This window comes from Dipodomys merriami, unplaced genomic scaffold (genome assembly GCF_024711535.1).
Source record: "Dipodomys merriami isolate MVZ:Mamm:240054 unplaced genomic scaffold, mDipMer1.0.p SCAF_12, whole genome shotgun sequence".
Lineage (NCBI taxonomy): Eukaryota > Metazoa > Chordata > Mammalia > Rodentia > Heteromyidae > Dipodomys > Dipodomys merriami.
Window position 1 is genome coordinate 16778209 of NW_027202493.1, and position 19447 is coordinate 16797655.

The following is a 19447-nucleotide window of genomic DNA, read 5'->3' on the forward strand; positions in this document are numbered from 1 at the left end:
CCCATGACAGACCAAAAAAAAAAAAAAAAAAAAAAAAGATAATGGACATGAGGCAGTTAAAACAGATATATGCAGAATTATGGAAAGTGCTCAATTTTGCCAAAAATAAGAATGTAAATTAAAACAATGATATCCTATTTTCACCTATTAAAGGATAGTTTGTATCTAGATGCATGGGACTGAGAGAGAGAGACAGAAACAGAGAGAGAGAGAGAGAATGAATATACAAGTCTGGTATAGAGAGAATTAAACATACTAATCTGGTAGAGACAGAGGCAGAATGAGAATGAACATACAAATCTGGTAAAGCAGTAGTGACTGACATTCTAGCAAATTTGTACACTGAACCTGGCATTGGAATTTCACAATGATTTAGTGTCTTTATCATGATGGTCACAGTAATAAAAAATACCAATGATACTTCTGTTAGACAATAATCACTTGATGGACATTTTCTTTAAAGAAATACGTTATAGACTATCCATAGTATAAACAGTATATACAATTGTATTCTATCTTTTCCAAGACATGATTGTGTAAAAGTTATATTTTTACATAGACAAAATATTGAACATGCCTTTGTATCCTTGCATAACCTAAAATTTGTAGCAGAATACTTGCCAACGCATGGAATTATTAATTAGGAAAAGGAAAGATTTAGGTTTGAACAGTTTTGGAGGAATATTGTAACTGCTTGGTAACTACAAATGTACTATAAAAAGAAAGATAAGCCAGTTGATACCTATTCATTGCTGTGTATCCCCCCTCCCGCCCTGTGCTTGGGATTTACTCCAAGGCCTTGGGCATGCTAAGCAAATATTCTTTTGTTGAGCTATGACACCAGCCCCTGTTGTGTTTTGTTTGGCTTTTAAATGACAATGTAACTTACCAGCTCTAGTCACTGAAATAAGAAATATCTTACCTACTGAGCAAATGACATTGGTGAATGAACTTAATATTAACTTTAAAATGAAAAGCACTTGGAAAATATGGGTACCAGCCTTGTTTTTGTTCTTTAGCACAGATTTTGGTGCATGAAAGTTCTTGTGGCATGTCAAGGTAGGATATTTTTGTGGCTTTTACCTTTGAGGCAAAATACATAATAATTAAAAGTACTATCGTGTATTTATATTCCTGTTGTAATAATTTCTTAAGTTTCTTAAGAAAAATTACATTGTTTAATGTTACCTTAAAAAAGTCACATGTGACATCACTTCTAAAAGCCATCTAAGTTTGAACTTTTAATTAAGATGAAAAAATTTCTGAATAAAAATAAATATTATTACTTGACTTTGAAAAAAAAAATCCATCCTGCCAAAAGGTAGATGGAAACTTTTTGATAGCCAAGAGTAGTCAGGATCAGTGACTGATCTCTACCACTCAAAGGTTAGTTTCAAGTTTGTTGCATATATTTGTGTTGTCTTTTATACATATATAGCAGAACTAAAATATTGAGGAGACATACCTCTGTACTTCTAAAATACGTAGAAGTCTTCAAATTCTGCATTGTAATGAAGAACATACTGTGTGACATTATTGAAATTGGGTCTCATGTTTCTGCACATCTGTACTAGCATTAACAATTTTAGTATGACATTCGTTTCAAGGATATTGTTATAAAGAAGTCTTGAAAGATAGACATATCTTTTTCTATGACAGAAGGTAGATTTGTTTCTTGTGCAAGATTATAGAAGAATTGTTTTATTTGCATGTTTTTCTAGCATTTCCTTTGAAATGTGGGGTCTTTTAAGAATTGGGTTATTCCGTGTCATCTTTTATGGACTTGTTAGGATGTGAATGACAAAAAGCTCATTCTGATTGTTGTGGCATAAGGAATATCTTCCATTAAGAATTCATGCTTTTGTACCCTCTGTAAGATTAACCTTGGCTTTAATATCTTGTAAGTGGAGTAAAAACTTTGACCCTCTGCAATTATTTTATGTTTTAGTAGAAACATATTGATATAATTATATAGTGTTTTAAAAAATAGAAAGGTGAGCATGGTGGCTCAAGACTATATTCCTAGATATTTGGGAGTTGAAGATGGAGGTCAACATGTGCATAGAATTTCAGAAGACTCCATCTCAACTAATGATTGTTATCCTGAGTTACAGGGAAAGTACATGTGCCTGTCATCTCTCAACAACAAAGGGAAGCTCAAGGATTGTTTATGACAACTAGAGCATAAAGCGAGATGCTTTTCGAGAGTAATAAACACAAGAGGATTGGTGGCCTGGCAAAGTAGCTCAAATAGAGCCTGTTCCTATCAAGGTTAACTTCTGGACTTAAAACCAAAAACTACAATTCTGTAAGAATAATAGTGTAAAAGCAAAAGATAGTACGGAATTGTGTGTGTGTGTTCTTTGTATGTTGTATTTAATGAGAAAGCTATACTAAAGCACAGTAGGAATATATAGGCAAGTATTTAAAGGCCAATTACTTTTTGTCCTCCTTAGTGGGTTTCCCTGCTTGATTTCTATCCTGATTCTGTTTTTTTCATAGAGGGTCACAATTTCTAAATATATAAATGTAAAATATATATAATTTAAAATATAAATGCTTATATAATATATAACAATATTTTTCTTTGTATAAAAGATTTATAGATACTATGTTGTCTTGCTAAGTGTTATAGTGAAGAGTTGAAGACTATCACATATGTTCTATTAATTATATAAAAGTATTTTGCAACACACCATTAGATTATGCCTAACATGGAAAATACCATTACTTTGTTTCTCAGAATTAATTTAAAGAACAGATAATAAAATTCCTGTGTACCTTCCAATTGTTAGGGGTATACTGATAAGACTGATTATTTTCTAAATTAAGCTTTATTTTAGTTTTAGTTTAGTAAGATTATGATTTTATGATTTTATGTGTAGAAACATATTCATATGTGTAGGCAAAACTAAAGCATTGCTTATTAACTAGATTGTAGTAATTTGTTTAGAAGTTAAGATCAACTTGAGGTCTTGCCCATTTTGTTACAGCAAAATTGTGTCGGGTGTTTTAGTTTGTTTGTGTGTTTGTTTTTATGTTTTTTGTGTGTGTGTTTTTGATCCTGGGCTTGAACTTGGGGTCTGGGTGCTGTCCCTGATCTCTTTCACTAAAGACTAGTGCTCTACCACTTTGAACCACAGCTCCGCTTCCAGTTTTCTGGGGGTTTGGAGATAAGAGTTTCATGGATTTTCTTGGCCAGGATGGCTTTGAACTGAGATCTTTAGATTTCAGCCTCCTGAGTAGCTAGGATTACAGGCTTGAGACACTATACCTAGGTTCAGGTTTTTAATACTAGCAGTCATCTTAGTAATTAGCCATATATTTTTTCATATAGTTAGCATACCAGAACTGAATATAGAGCGTAAATTACGGATTAAAAATTCCGTATGTTGTCCTGGTTTATATTTCTTCTTCCCTCTCTTCATTTCTTTCAGTTTGTCTTCTTTGTTTTCTTAAGCGAGTGCATGCATGTCAGGTCTTAAGTGAGTGCACGTATGTCAGGTCTTTGCATTTAAAGCAGGTGTAAGATACTTGTGTGCCTGTTGTCTGATTCATGTATACAAGCTCATGTATGCAATTCATGAGGAGCCACTATGCACAACTATTGGGAAGGGAGGGAAAAGAAATGAATTTCTTTCTAAATTCCAGAGTAGGGCTTTTCTGTTCAAGCCTCTTTCTTGACCATAGACACTTGGTTTTTCCAAGGCAGAGCATTTCTTTTTCTTACACATATGCAATCCTGTACAGGGATTTTTAGATAAAAATGAATGATCTAAGGGCTAATCTACAGTGTTCCTCTCTACTCTCTAGAAAATAATATTATTGGTAGCACTCTACCTCCCATTAGGCCATCTCCCAGCCATTGGGCATTTACATTGTCCTGCCTGTTCCACTTTAGTCCTATCTTCATTTCATCACAGTAGATTAATTTAGATTTGTGTGTGTGTGTGTGTGTGTGTGTGTGTGTGTGTGTGTGTGTGTGTGTGTGTGTGTGTTTTAACAGTACTAGGGCTGGAACCTAGGACCTTGCCTTCTTACTCTTTCAGCTTTTTGCTGATAGCCTGTCTATACCACTTGAGACAAACTTCCATTCTGTTTGCTTGTTAATTGGAGATAGACTCTCTTGTTCATTTCTGCTCCAGCTGACTTTGTTTTAATTCTGTTTTCAATATCTCAGTCTTGTGAATCATTAGGATTACATAAACTCTTAAAATTAGTCAAGCAGAGGCTCCTATTCAACCTGCCAGTGGTAATGAGACCACAGTTGTTCTATGGTGTTTGGTTGAAGAACAGTTATTTTACCAGCCTGCCCTTTGCCTTGTCTCTTGGGTAGAGACAGTAAGTGTTCATTTGCAATGTGGACTTCTCTAAAGAGTCCTTTAAATACAAAGTGAAAATCCAGGGAAATCATTGCTTTTTCATTTTTCAGGTTATATGATCCTTAGCCAGTCTGCCTTCTTTTTACTTATAAAAGCTTCTTTACATAGTAAAATGTTCACATTACTATGTATTTAGTGGGAAGATTAGGAAAATGTATGTGGATTTCATCTTTCTGATTTTTAAAATGTATTTTATAGTATTTTGAAATTGTTAGGAACAATGAAATATTTTATACACAACAGGTCAATTAACAATAAGTCCATTTACCAAAACAAGAACATTTACTAATGTGGTAAAAATTCAGTTTTAACATAACTTCTGTTTGGAAAGTATCAGTAATAGTTTAACCCTGTGTAAATAAAATTTTTTTGTGTATAATTCCAGAATCTTTTGGCTGAAAAAGTAGAACAGCTGATGGAATGGAGTTCTAGACGCTCCATCTTCCGAATGAATGGTGATAAATTCCGAAAGTTTGTGAAGGCACCACCTCGAAACTATTCTATGATTGTTATGTTCACGGCTCTACAGCCTCAGCGGCAGTGCTCTGTTTGCAGGTGAGTTATGTATTTAAAGTTTCAAAAAGTGGGGGCTGGGAAGGTGGCTCAGTGGTAGAATGCTTGCCTTGCATGCTTGAGGCCCTGGGTTCGAAGTCTCAGCACCACATAAGCAGGGGAAAAAAAGCCAGAAGTGGCACTGTGGCTCAGGTAGTAGAGTGCTAGCCTTGAGCTGAAGAGCTGAGGGACAGCAAGCGCCCAGGCCCAGAGTTCAGGCCCCACGACCAGACCCCCCCCCCAAAAAAAAAGTGTTATCTATATGTTTAACCTGATATATATATATATATATATATATATATATAATATGAAATAAGTGTGGAATTCAACTATGAACATTATAGAGTAAGTTCAAAATCAGCATATTTTATAGGCTAATATTTTATTGCAGGCATCAAAGTATATATTTATTAAATTTGCCAAAGAAGATCAAGAATGTTTTGTCCTTTTCATATCCTACATTTTGATTTCTGGGTTATCTAATATCTGTGTTCATATAAGCTGCTCATTTGAGTATGGTCTTTTTAATAAAGAATAGAGCAACTCATATTTGCCTAGGGAAGTCCATTTACTTTTTGATACCTCCAGTGAATAGAAAAGAAGTGTTAAAAAATTTGAAATGAGTGAATATCAGTACCTTTCATTATGCCAGGTCAAAAAAATTCTGCATGTATGGCATGTATGTTAATAAGCTCAGTTGATGAGCATCTTGCAATAATTCCCATTTCTTGTTAGTTGTATTTAAAGCCCTACACATCCTGCTCATTCATGGTCTTTCTTCATGGTGATCTCTTTGAAAACATACCTATGGAAATCAAAGGTTTTTGTATAAAGTTGAGCTAGAACAAAAACAATGAACATGTAGCCTATATTTCTTAGTTTATTTTGAGATATGGTGGTACATATGTCAGGAATAATAAGAAATCGTAGAGTTATTGTGTGTTAGTCATTTTTCTATAACTGACAATATATTTTAGAAAATCAACTTCAAGGAGCAAAGATATATTTTGGCTCACAGCTTCAGAGATTTCAGTGCATGATTATATGGCTCCATTTTTGGGGGCCTACGGTAAATCACGGTAGAAGAGCATGATAGAAAAATCTGCTGCCTCCTGGTAGCCAGACAGAAGACCCAGCTAGTGACCAGAAGTAAAACAAACTCCTAAAAGATATGTCCCCTATGACCTACCCAACTAAGCCCCACTTCCTAATAGCCCATTCAAATATATATATACTCTTGGAAATGTCCACTGAGAAAGTTAGCACTTTTTGGATACAATCACTTCTCAATACAATCACTTCTCAGTCACTTCACCACCATTTAAGTACCAAACCTTGAATATGTGAGGCTTTGGGGATATCTATAGCCAAACTATAACAGCCTTGTATTGTTTCCTGTTTACTCCATGAATAGTATTGTGCAAATCTCTGATGTAATAACTCAAGCAGGTATTGTCATTGGTAAGTCATTATTAATGATAATAATGATAAAGTTGTCCACCCTTACCCCATATTCCACAGCTTACTTTCAATTTGACTTCTCCTTTACTTATTTTTCATTTCTTTAATTTACTTAAAGAACATAAATGCAATCATACCACATAGGACTTTTGATTTTTGTTTTATAAAATTCTTGAATATAATAACTAAAACCTTTCACATTCTAAGTAATTAATTGGACACTGTTTAAACCATAATTCCCTCAAAATCTTTACAAGTTATTTCATTTTAAACGGTTCATTCTTTCTATTCCTAAACAATATTTTATGGTATGCATGTTCTACAGTTTGTTAAAAGTGACTTGGCTTGCTTCTGGTTTTGGATTGTTTTAGGTTAAGCATCCTAACCGAATAAAGTGAAATCTAAAATGCTCCAGAATCTGAAACTGAACACTGCCATAATGTTTTTAGTAGAAAATTTCACACCTGATCCTTGTGCTAGCTCATGGCCAGGCATCAAAAATCTTTTGTAAAATTACATTTATGTTGTGTATAAAAGATTCACATGAAACATAAACTAATTTCATCTAGAGACTTCCATTTCCCTAAGATACCTCATTGTATGCATATGAAAGGGTTTGATTTTTATATTTGATAACATTTATGACCTATATTACATTGGTCAAGTAACATATATTGAACCAATCTTTGATCCCAAAATGAATCCAATTTGATCATGGTATATGATCTTTTTATTATGTTGGGAAATTAAATTTGCAAGTATTTTTTTGAGAAATTTTGTTTCATTTTCATCAAAGTTGATGGGTTTATGATTTTCTTATCTTTTTTTTGTTATTGATACTGTGTCTGCATCTAGTTTTGGAATAAAGCAACCCTTCTTTATAGAGTGAGTTTGGTAGTTACTTCTCTTTCTGTCTTACAGGAAAGTCTGAAGAGTATTGGTGTTCTTTAAAGATTTAGTAAAATTCAGCAATGAATCTGTCAGGTTCTGGACTTTTCCTTATTGAGAATATTATGACTGTTTGAATTTCATTATTTTTTACATATCTGTTTAAGCAGTTTATATCCTATTTTTGTAGGTACATCTACCTATTTCTTTTAGGTTTTCCAGTTTGACTATAGGCTTTGAAAGTTTCTTTATAATGTTTTTTATTTCCTTGGTATTTGCTGTCCCTATCCTCTACTAATTTGCGCTGTTATTTTTGTTTCCAAAGGACCAGCTATTTGTTTCATGAATTCTCTGTATAGATGTTTAGTTCAGTTTTTGTGGAGAAAGATTGTATTGTCACAGACTTCAAAGGGATAGAACAGTTCATAAAGAGAAGAAAGCTTAATCACTAAGTAGAATGGTTTGAGAGGTGAGAGAAGTGAAAAATATATAGAGAAAACAATGACAATGTAAAAAGATAATAATGATGGAAAGTATACTTTTATCAAGATACACTGTACTCTTAAATACTGAGCTACTTAAAATAATAGATAAAATAATGAAGATAACACATTTAGATTTTAATTTTGGCTCACAATAACACAGTTGTGTCTGTAAACAAACTACTATCGTAAGAACCTACCTGGACTATTTTTATAATATAGTTGTAATTATTTAAGATTTTATACAGTTTTTGAAAAGTTCATAACTATAATTTAATTTAGGCTTTTCTTTGTGAGCCTTTTCTGGTTGTTTTGTTTTTCTATAAAACAATAAATTTTCTTTCAGAGTTAATTCATAGTTAGATTCTCTAGTTGTTTCTTCTTGCTGAAAGGCTAGTGAATGAGCCTTTGATTTCTTATATTTCCATTTAGCAATACATTCTGTTCTTCCATCCCATAGTCAGTTTATTCACAAATTTGTGAATTCAATTCTCACCTCCCTCAGTGCTAGTATTAAACTCCTTGGCCAAGTAAAGTTGTTAATTATTACTACTCAATACAATTCTCACTTCCTTTAAGTGTTAACTCCAAACTTTCCCCATCAAATTATACTGTGGGGAATATTTCCATAATTGCTAAATTTTTGTTTTGTTTTTGTTTTTATTTTATTTTATTCATATTTTTCCAGTCCTGGGGCTTCTACTTGGGCTCTGTCCCTGAGCCTCTCTGTGCTTAAGGCTAGCTCTCTACCACTTGGGCCACAGTGCCATTTTGGCTTTTTCTGTGTATGTGGTACTGAGGAATCAAACCTAGAGCTTTCATGTATGATAGGCAAGCACTCTTCAACTAAGCTACATTCCCAGCCCCTAATTGCTAAAAGTTGTAGATCTATTCTCCCACCAAAATACTTATTTCCTCTAGAATTTAATACATATTATAAAATATCCCTGTTTAAAGTTACTTCTGTGTCTCAAAAATTAAGGGAACAAATTAGTTGAATAAAACATTTTAAACATTTTCAAAAATTTTTCAGGGAAATGGATTGACCTAAAACAAATCATGTTAAGTGAAATAAGCCAAGTTTAGAGAGATAAACAGCACATTTTTCTCTCATATGTGGAACGTAGATCTAAAATATACCAGGATGTATTAAATTATGCAGGGCTCTAGCATTCACACAGAGAGACTCTTAGGGGAGGAACACAAAGGTGCCATGCTTATGTGCCTCAATCATGTAAAATTATATTTATCAAAATAAACTGTAGGAAATAGCAATGAGGTATTTTCTTTATTGTTGTTTTTGTTTTCTAATCTTTTTTTCTTCTTTATTTAGCTGTGTTTGAGGGATTAAGGTGTAACCTAGTAATGGAGGGACAAAGGGTGAACAAGTACAGAAGTGGTACTTGAGACACTACGTTGAAAATGAATTACACAACTTGTGGCTGGGCATAGGAAGGAAAAACTGGGAGAGAGTGATGGAAGGAGTGATATTGCCCAAAAAGAAATGTACTCATTACCTGACTGTAATCCCTCTGTGCATCACTTTTATAATAGCAATAAAAATATTTAAAAAAATAAAACCTTTTTGACTTACAGAATCAAATACAGTACTTTTGTAGATAAAATAGTCATGTGTTAGAGGTTACAATATTATTGGACTCCATATATATAAAAATTAGTAAAATACAGTATAAACTGAGGAACGTATTACACGACTATTAAATTGTAACTGTTCTTACATGTTTTGTATATATATGAACATATGTATACATTTGTGTTGTATATTATTAATCTGAAGGTAAATCTGAGAAAAATCCATTTTTATAGATGACACTATTAAAGCTCAAAGGGTACTCCATAGCTATTAGAGTTTTAATACTTAAGGTATTCATTCGTCCCTGACCCATGAACTGTATTTGTATTTTGCTTGCATTCCCAGCTAAAATTATTAGCCGTTTAGAGCAAGGATTCATCAGCCAGCATTTTCTAAACATAGGATCATGAAAACTTTTATTCTAGTAGCATCTCATAATAGAACTAAAATGTTCAGTTTACATATCCAAAATCATGTGGAAAAGTGCTGGCCTTCCCATTTTTATTACAAGTGAGGTCACATAGTATAGGATTATATAGTTAGCACATAAGGTGAAAACCAAGTATAGATAAAAATCATCCTGCACTTAATGTACTTGTAAGTGCATTTGCTTTTTAAGTGGTTTTTGAACTATTGCCCTTACTGTTTCTCTCATATTACTCGGCGATGTTAAATTTTTAATTGTCTCTCTTTTGCCTGGCAACTTACAATAGGTATTTTACTTCTTTGTCAGAATAGAAAACTGTTGAAATTCATGCATTTTTGTGTGCCTGTTTTCATAGTTTAAATAATACATGAGAAATGGCCTGATTGAATCTGTGATCAGTTTAATAGGAATGATGCTGTCTTTTAGTTTTTTTTTAAATTTTTAACGCTAAAGATACATGATGTAATTTCATCGTATTTGTGCTCTTTGTGGGTGATAATTATCATTAATTCAACAGTATAATCTCATTGTAGAATCTGTTTTGGACTACAAAATGCCTTTTATAGCTCTTTCCCAATTTCTGTACTGGCCAATTTACCTTTGCCTCTGTAGTTACTTTTAATATATTTTGTTCTCACACTGTAATTATTTTTTGTTTTAATATCATTAAATTTTTCTTTTCTTTTAGAGCAATCAAGGTGTTACTTGAATTGCTCTAGAGTGGTCTGATTGTTTCCTCATGGTTTTGGCAGAAGTGCTATTGTAATTATTGATAAGCTTTTCATATGTCAGATTACAACACTGCTTATTTGAATTAACATGCTTGTCAACAAATCCTTCCATTGTACAAGTATATTTTTCCCTTGAAATAATTATTTGAAGATGACAAGTAGGTCTGGGAGAGAGGACACTTGGGTACCAGGTAAACATCCTGTTTCTCAGCTAGTGGTTATAGAAACCATAGATAATTTTTGCTTGAATTTGGTATTATGTTGCTGATTGTGAAATTAATTAGTTGCTAGCTTCTGTAAAGACTGGCTTTCTACACTCTTGTATTTTGAATATGTTAAGGACTTATTTTTATTCACTAATGCATTACTATAATATTCTTTATTTTAGAAGAGTTTTTTATTTAATCAGTGGGTACCAATTCCCATATCACAGATCTGCACTGTTCTGCTTTTTAGTATGAATACTCACATGTTTACTTGGTACTGTTGTTATTGAAATACCATCACCATGGCTTCAGTGTTAGTGTACTCATTGCTCCTTGTATATTTTCATAAGCATTCAGGCCTTTTTAATTGAAGATAAAAACTTCTGAACAACTCTGTGTATGTACTTAAGAAGTATGACTTCAGTTTGCTCTCTATTGTAGAAGAATACTACACAGTTTTACCTGTCTTTTCATCAATTTATCTTTACTGTCTTTTTCCAAAATGAAAATCCCAATCTCAATCGGTTTTAATGCATTTGCTCATTTGCTGTCTTTAAAATGTACAAAAATGCTTCAGTTTTCAACACTTGTGTAATCTCTGACAATCAATGGTTGTAGGTGAAAACCTTTCCCACTTCCTGTGTAGTAGAATTTGATGTTCATGAATGAGTCCTTAGATACTTGCTAGCCATGTTTGAATACTGGTCATTGGCTGTTTTTTTTTTCAAATTTATTTATTAAAAAACATCCAGAATGGATCAAAAAAGAACAATCATCAAGGTGCCAGACACAGGCCAAGAGAATAGCTAGAAAAGTATGCCTTGGGAACATTCAGGACTTCATCTCTACCTTAGTTTTAAAAGTTATAACCTAACATAAATAGCTTAGTTTTCCACTGACCTAGCTTCTGCACGTACAAATGTGGCATAGCTAGCTGGCTTGCCTTGCAAGCCACATTTACACACAGGTCATGGCTGCTTTTTGTTTCTGTTTGCCTTGCTTTTTAGCTTCTCAAATCGTCAAATATTCACTGAAGTTCAATCAAGGCTGGGTTGTATGTAAAGTGCGCTGACCCTAAACTCACTTAGTGTGCCATCCTCAACACCATGTAGAAAGGCAAACAAAGCAAGAATAGCCACAAATAACAATGAACCAGATACTGAAACTCAAACTTTATATCTGCAGTTCTTACAGCAAAATTGGTCAAGGCATACTTAATATTAATTACCTCATCTGGCTGCCTGAGCCACCAGTCTATGTACATTCTATGTAAAGACAGTGTTTGCCACAGCAGCAACCTTGGGTGTAATCTCAGGATATGTCCCTTTTATAGTACTCTACTTACACCCTGAGGATCATGAAACAGTTACCACTGCCAGCCCACTATTGAGCTCCCAGCTCAGCTGAGTGGAAGCTACTTCTTTTCTACATGTTCACCCGTGCTAGATTTCCCCTTCCTCTTCCTATCTGTCATGTTGTGACTGTTGTTTGCTTATTGCTAATATGTTCTTTTCATGCTCTGTTCTGATCAACAGTCTGATTTTCTTCACTGTTTACTGTTTAACTTTACTCACCTTGCTGAGTAGAAGATGTTTCCTATTGTTTTGATTTTTCTGTATTTTTTTATTGTAAAAATACTATCTAGAGGGGTTACATGAGCAAGGTAATGAGTATATTTCCTATGGAGCATTGTTGCCTCCTCCTCTATTTTTCCCCTTCATCCCTTCCCTCCCACCTCCACAACTATTTCCCCGCCCCCCTCTTAATTGTTTTGATTTTGAACTGGAGTATAATGCTTGCTTTAATCCCACATTTTGGCTCCTCTGCCAACTTTTGAGAGAATAGATGTAATTTCTGTAGCATTTTCTGTATGCCTGCTATAGTTTTGTTCTATTTGTAGAACTAGATGATTTTTACAAATTGTTGCAAGGTTTTTGTCATTATAGGAACCCAGTGATTTTCTACTTATAATATTAAACCTAGTAGGTTAACTTGGAATCTGAACACAAACATGAAGGATCTTTAAAATGCAAACTATTTTACTAATATTATTATAATGATGATATGTTCATTCTAGATCACATGAAATTCAGAGCTTTGCACTTTCTGTATTCTTAGAATCTTATTTAATGAAATGAGAGTATTTTCATATTGGTAGTGAATTAATTGAAAAGTTTGATATTGCAGTATTACAGAAGTAATTCTATAGGCAAGTCTGATCACTTCAGATCTAGTATAAATCTCTGAAAATTCTTAAATTTGTTATTTTTATTATTCATATGTGTGAAATTTATCATGAAACTATGGCTAAATAGGCAGTAAGCGCTAGTATTTTAATATGAACCTGTTACCTGAAAGGAAGTTGCAGTAACAGTAAAAAGCACAAACATACTTTGTAAGCTGTCCTTCCAAGAAAAGTAGAGTTAAAAATTGTAATCATCATGGGAAATATATAGACTATTTATAGACAATGGATGAGTTAATCTGTTTTGTTTCATGTAATCTTGTAAGAAGGATTGTACTTTAAAAATTACTATATTTGGGTTAAGTAGGTTTTTTCCTTGACTGAAGATTTTACTATACCAGATTTAATATAACTAGTGTCCTGCAGTTAACTGCTTAAGCACTCCTGAATCTCTCTCGTGCAGCCTGACTGCCCTCTTCAGGCGGCATACGAATCTTATGAATCTTATACAGTCCCCTAAGTTCTTAGGTTAGGCCTTGAGTGCTCCTGTAAACTGCAACAAAAACATTGTTTCAGTTTGTAAATATAGTAAATGTAGATAATTTGAGGTACATGCTGAGGCATTTGTGTTGTAAATGAAGATATTGGATTTACTGTAGTTTTTAATTTCTAGTTTGAAATGGCAGTTAGATCTGAGTAAGCAGGAACAATATTTGCTTTTGATCATTAGTCTAAACTGACATAAATGTAGACAAAAATCCCACTAAATTTATTTTTTCTGTTAGATTTCCTCTACCTCCTACGAAGTGTAAAGAAGTTGGACTATTAGGGGCATACATGATAATGATAATAAGAATGTAGAATCTTTGCTATGAGGATAGTTTTCTTGCTAATGAATCTTTTGTATTCTGAACCTATACCATTATTATGTTTTTCTCAGCTTCCTTGACTTGTTCTTAATGACACAGATTTGTCCATTGATTTTATTGTTTCTGAATTATACCCATCAGAAGAAAGCCCTTATTTTTGTTATTATTAATTTTCTCTTAAGTATTGGGCATATTTGAGTTGAGAAATTGGAAATTATTTGGCCTTCATTTATCCAAGCTAGAGATATTTCAATGTAGACTGTTTTAGAAAATTGTAGTGGATCTGTTGGCCTGCTATATCCTAAAAGAGACTATATAAAATAGGTTATGGGCTGGGAAGGTGGCTCAGTGGTAGAGTGCTTGCCTCACAGCATGAGGCCGGAAGTGGTGCTGTGGCTCAAGTGGTAGGGCACTCACGTTAAACTGAAGAGTTTCAAGCCCCATAACCAAAAACAAACAAACAAACAAACAAAATGTTTCAGAGGGAAACAAAAAACCAATCCTGTAAAATAGGTCATATCTTTATATAACATTTTAATAATATCTTCTGTTTTCCAAGAAAGCATTTTGAATGGAACCCATTGCTTATTTTCTTTCTTCCAATATATTATACACTTTTGCCAGGTACAATATTTTTAAATAATTTGTTACCTAATCTAATTCTTTTGAAAACACCTGAATTTTGTCATTATTTACAGAAATGTCTTTTTAATTTTTCTCCCTCGAGTCTTTCTTCCTCTTATTTTCTAAGATGAATCTTACATTTCTTTTTCCTCATTGTTTTTTCCCTCTTTTTTCTTGATTATTATAATTTTAGTCCTGGACAAACTGGTTATTTTCCATAGCTCAATCCACGATGATGCCAACTTCCTTTGTATGCTGTGTAGCATCTACAATCTGCATTCTTTTAATGAGTTTCTTATTTATGTATTAGACATATCCACTTCTTCCTCTAACAAGCCTCTTAATTATAGCGATTATGAACTATACCTTGTTGTCATTATTGTTGGAACATATGTCGAAGACTCAGTATGAATACCCTTGATAATTAAGCTCTGGATTCCACATTTACATATGAAATTGACATTAATATGATATCACATGATGGGCTAGTTGGGCTAGGGTAGTTTATAACAGTATGAGGAAAAGAAGTTAACATATCTGCTTAGTTCATTTCATAATATATTGCATACAGATGTTGAAAAATCAAAAATATTTAATTGACTTATTTTTGTATCATGGATGTCATTTATCCAAGAATGCTGTTTTGACGATTTTTCTGTTAAGATGTTTTTCAATAAAATCATCCAGTAATGCAATTTTATTTATATGCTTTTTTTCTTACTTATGATGTCATCCTTCTATTTTTTAACACTATTAATCTCTTAAGCTTTATCATTATTCTAATATGCATTGCAACATGGAGGGAGGGCATAGCTGTTGTAGTTGGCATGTTTCTCTAGGAAACAGATCACGTTCTCTTTGATATGATTTTTTTTAAACCAGTATCCTAGAGTGTTTCACGATGTAAAACTTCATCTTTGCTTTTCCTGGTGCCCTTATTGTTCATGCTCTAGCTCTTCTCAGTGAGACTCTCATTCTTGAGATTTGACCTTTTCTGTCACTTCTTCTGAAAAGTCCTGTTGACCATTCCATCTATCTACCATTATTTACTGTAATGTTACTGTGGACGATTATCTCAGCACATACTTAGTTTACAATTATTTTATATATTCTTGTATTTATCTGCTTAGTCTCCCCAACCAAACATCAGCTCAAGGACATAAGAGGCCTTGGAGATTAGCTTACTTCTTGCTCTTGAATACATTGTATATAGTTTTGTATGAATTAACAGTGAGTTAAAGTTAAGAACAAAAGCTTTCAAAGTTTATAATTAATTGGATTGAAAATATTCTAAAAATAATTCTATATAATATTCTAGCCACTAACCACAATAACAGTCAAGCAGTAATGATTAGTTTGTGCACTTGATTTGGCGACATAATGCTCTTAAAATGTTTATGCTAAATAACTTCAGATTGTAACACTGCTAAATATATCTTTTAATCACAGTCACAGGATAATATTAATAATAATTTTAAAAGTTAAACTATGTTCACTCTGGCTTTGAACTCCTCTATTTGTAGATATGTAGTCCAGAGATATTTGTTGTTACTCTTTTGTGCTTATTATAGGGTATAATTTTGGGTCCTGTATTCTTGACGAATTAAATTTTCAACATTTGTCTATTCTAGGAAGAATAGTCATTTAAGGAAATACTTTTTTAAAAAAAGTACATGAGGCTTTCCTTAAATTTATAGTGAGCTTTTAGATAGTTTAGTATTAAGTAATAGAAAGGTGAATTCTGTCATTGGTAGGGCAAGATTAAAGTTTGGGCTCTATTATTTTGACAGATAAGTTTAATTATGAACTCTGTTCCAGAATCATTTCTTATCTTCAGACTCAACTATTTCTGAATTTATTTGTCTTCCTTTTTAGTTGCAATTACCCCTGAAATTTTAGCTGTCTTCGTCAAACTTTTCCATGAGCTGTTTTCCAAATGTTTCTGGAAAGTTTTTATCTGCTACTGACTCTACTGTTTTTATAGCATTATCCTATTTTATTTCACTTCTTATATCTCTGGAGAAGAATAAGATAAACTCTTGAAAATAGTAATATTAAAAGCACTATTTTCCCCCAAATGTTTGAGCAATATCTTGTTGACTCTTGTTTCTGTTATGGTTTATATTTTTCCAGCAAAGCTGTTTCTCTATTCCTACTGGTTCTCTATATAAATCACTGTCATCTGGAAAATCTTCAAAATCCCCAATAAAAATGGATTCAGTATATGAATAAATACTATATTAAGGGAAGGTTTGTTTCTTGCCTCTGGTGTAGCCACTCAGAGAAAATTTAGCTTACTTTTAGATTTGAATGTAAATGTGCTTTAAATCAAAGGAATGCATAATGGTAAAGGATAGCTTTATTTTCAACTTTAAATCTTATATTTTCTTTCACTTAGTTGTTTAATTAAGCTAACTTGTTAAATGTTGACCTATGCCTTTTACTACAATGTATTGGAAAATTTGACTTACATCATAAAAAATGCCACCAAGTATTTTCTTTCCTAAAGTAAAAATAGGCAAACTTTTTATTCAAAGGTCCACGCTAGGCCATAGCCCATTTTAGGTAACATTAAGAGCAGCTGGATTTGGCCCTTACAGGAGGAGTTATAAGGGATACATGCATGAATCTAAGTGTCTGCATTTAATGGAAACCATTGTGGAATAGCAAAAATTTGAGTAATTTTAATATAATTTGCACATGTTTGAACTGTTTCCTCTCTTTATTGTTGATATTCATTTACCTTTCAGTTCATACAAATGATGGTCAAATTTTACCCTAGAATTGCTTGTTTTAATGGAATATTGAAGTGTTTTCTGTTTTGCTCCATTATCTTTTCCAGGCAAGCTAATGAAGAGTATCAAATACTGGCGAATTCCTGGCGCTATTCGTCTGCATTTTGTAACAAACTGTTTTTCGGTATGGTGGACTATGATGAGGGAACAGATGTTTTTCAACAGGTAAAGAAGTTGTATTTGTTTTGTAATATATTATACAATGTGTTGGTTACATTTTTTTCCTGTATAAAATACAATTCATAGAGTCAGTTAATACATTAACTGATATAAACAATAAATTCTGTGATATTATTAAAATAATTGCAGTTAATATTATTAGAAGAAGGTTTGCTAGTAGCAAGTAGCAAGTACAGTAAAAACAGTTCACATCTGTATTTGTAGGGAAGATTGTTTTCAGCAAATGACTAGTGTTACTTTGGTATTTATATATAGTTTAGGCAATATTTTACACAAGTTTATGATATTTTGTGTAAAATTCAGTGAAAGTTTTACTTTTGTAGCTACTTTAACATGTAAAATGTTACATATTTAGTTTAAAGTTATTATACCTCTCATATTCAAATTCCAGTGTTGCAGCCCTAAATCACATTGTGACTCTGTTTGTAGCTGGGGCCTTCTAGAGATAATTAAGGTTACATGAGGTCATGAGGATGAGTCCCTGCTCCAGTAAGACCGATAGCCTCATAAGAAGAAGAAAGATTAATAGTGCATGGTTGTAAAGGCCATGGCGATGAAAGAGCTATTTCTAAGCTTAGGAAGAGAGGCGTCACCAAAAACCCAGCACCTTGATCTAGAAATTTGGGGTGCTATGCCTTTTCTTTCTCTCACATGGTACACTTTAGTTTAATGCTTGATTGATTCTTACTACTAATAGGGAATGGACCAATAGTGAGTATTTTTTTCTTATTTTTTCCAGATTAGCTCATTGCTATTAGTTTCTATTTCAATAACATATTTTTCTTTTTGTGCATTCAGTATCTTTTTATTAGTAGTAGATTTCATTTACATCCTCTCCCTTTAATTCATTTGTAGTTTATTTTAGATGTTTTTTTCTAAACTAAATAGTAGAGTATCTGTGCTTAGAATTGTGTGTGTGTTTACTCATAGTCAGTAACTATTATAGAGGATTAATCTATAGAAGCTGTAAATTTCTAGGAAAACATAAGTAAACGTTTTTAAAATTAATATACTGTTGTTATAAAGCAGAGAGATTGCAATTACGTGAGTCAGGCAATGAGTGCATTTTCTTTCGTATAGTGTCTTCTGTTCCCTCACTCTTCCAGTCCTTCCCTCCCATTTCTACTCAGGAGTTATATAGTTCACTTTCATCAGTGTCCAGTGGGCTCCACTGATGAACTTCTTCACCCTTCTGCCCTTGAGTTCTTTGCCCCCCCCCCCAAGACATACACATGACCATACCATTCATAAGGAAGACAGAATAATCAAAAAGTTAAAAAGAGATCTGTTGTTTCTGTATCTTGGAGTTAATTTATATATATATATATATATATATATATATATATATATATGCATATGTATGCGTTTATATATACATATAAAGATAGCTTTAAAACAGAAAAACATATAGTTCTTACAAGCAGCACATATGTAGTTTTAAAACAGCAAAACATATATAGTTCTTATAAGCAGTTTATAGATTAGGAAGTTGGTCATTATCATTTCAAAAGAATAAAATAAAATGCATATATAATTTCAAATCAACTTAAAGGCATATATATGGATATATAACTCAAATATTAATTTGTGTACTTTACACATTTTTATATACTTCTGGGAAATTGGTCTTAGAGATCAAAAATGGAAGAACTGTTCATTATGTACTTGAGTCTCCTCTCCATTGAAAAATAGTCATTTGTATCCAATCTGGTTGGAGCAGACATTGAGATCAAGTGTTTGTGTTGACCAAGACTGTGAATTAAAGCAAAAGTGGTTTGGGATACTTTAGTTTATTATCTTTAATATGCCTGTACTAAGTATGTTAAATGTATTAGTTCTTTTAAGCATACTGTTTTTATTAAAAGTTTCTTTGTCTTTTTACATAAGTAGATCTTTAATACAAACACTCATATTTCACATCCCATTGTGGGAGGACAGAGTAGTGTGAATGAGATCTACCACCAAGTGAAATGGATGTGCTTTAATGCTGTGGGAAGGAAACATCAGAGCTCTATCTCTATGAAGAAACATAGTTTACATGTAACCAGCTCAATTTATCACTAAAAGCTCA

General features: G+C 32.8%; 1 protein-coding gene across 3 annotated transcripts in view; it reads left to right on the forward strand.

The window, feature by feature from the left end:
- Tusc3 (tumor suppressor candidate 3) overlaps positions 1-19447 on the forward strand; it is a 153969-nt gene that overhangs the window by 61783 nt on the left and 72739 nt on the right. For all 3 annotated transcript variants that reach the window (XM_070016289.1, XM_070016291.1, XM_070016290.1), the window contains exons 2-3: positions 4768-4937; positions 17244-17361. In XM_070016289.1, coding sequence (XP_069872390.1) covers positions 4768-4937; positions 17244-17361 — 288 coding nt within the window. The remainder of the gene's footprint in view (positions 1-4767; positions 4938-17243; positions 17362-19447) is intronic.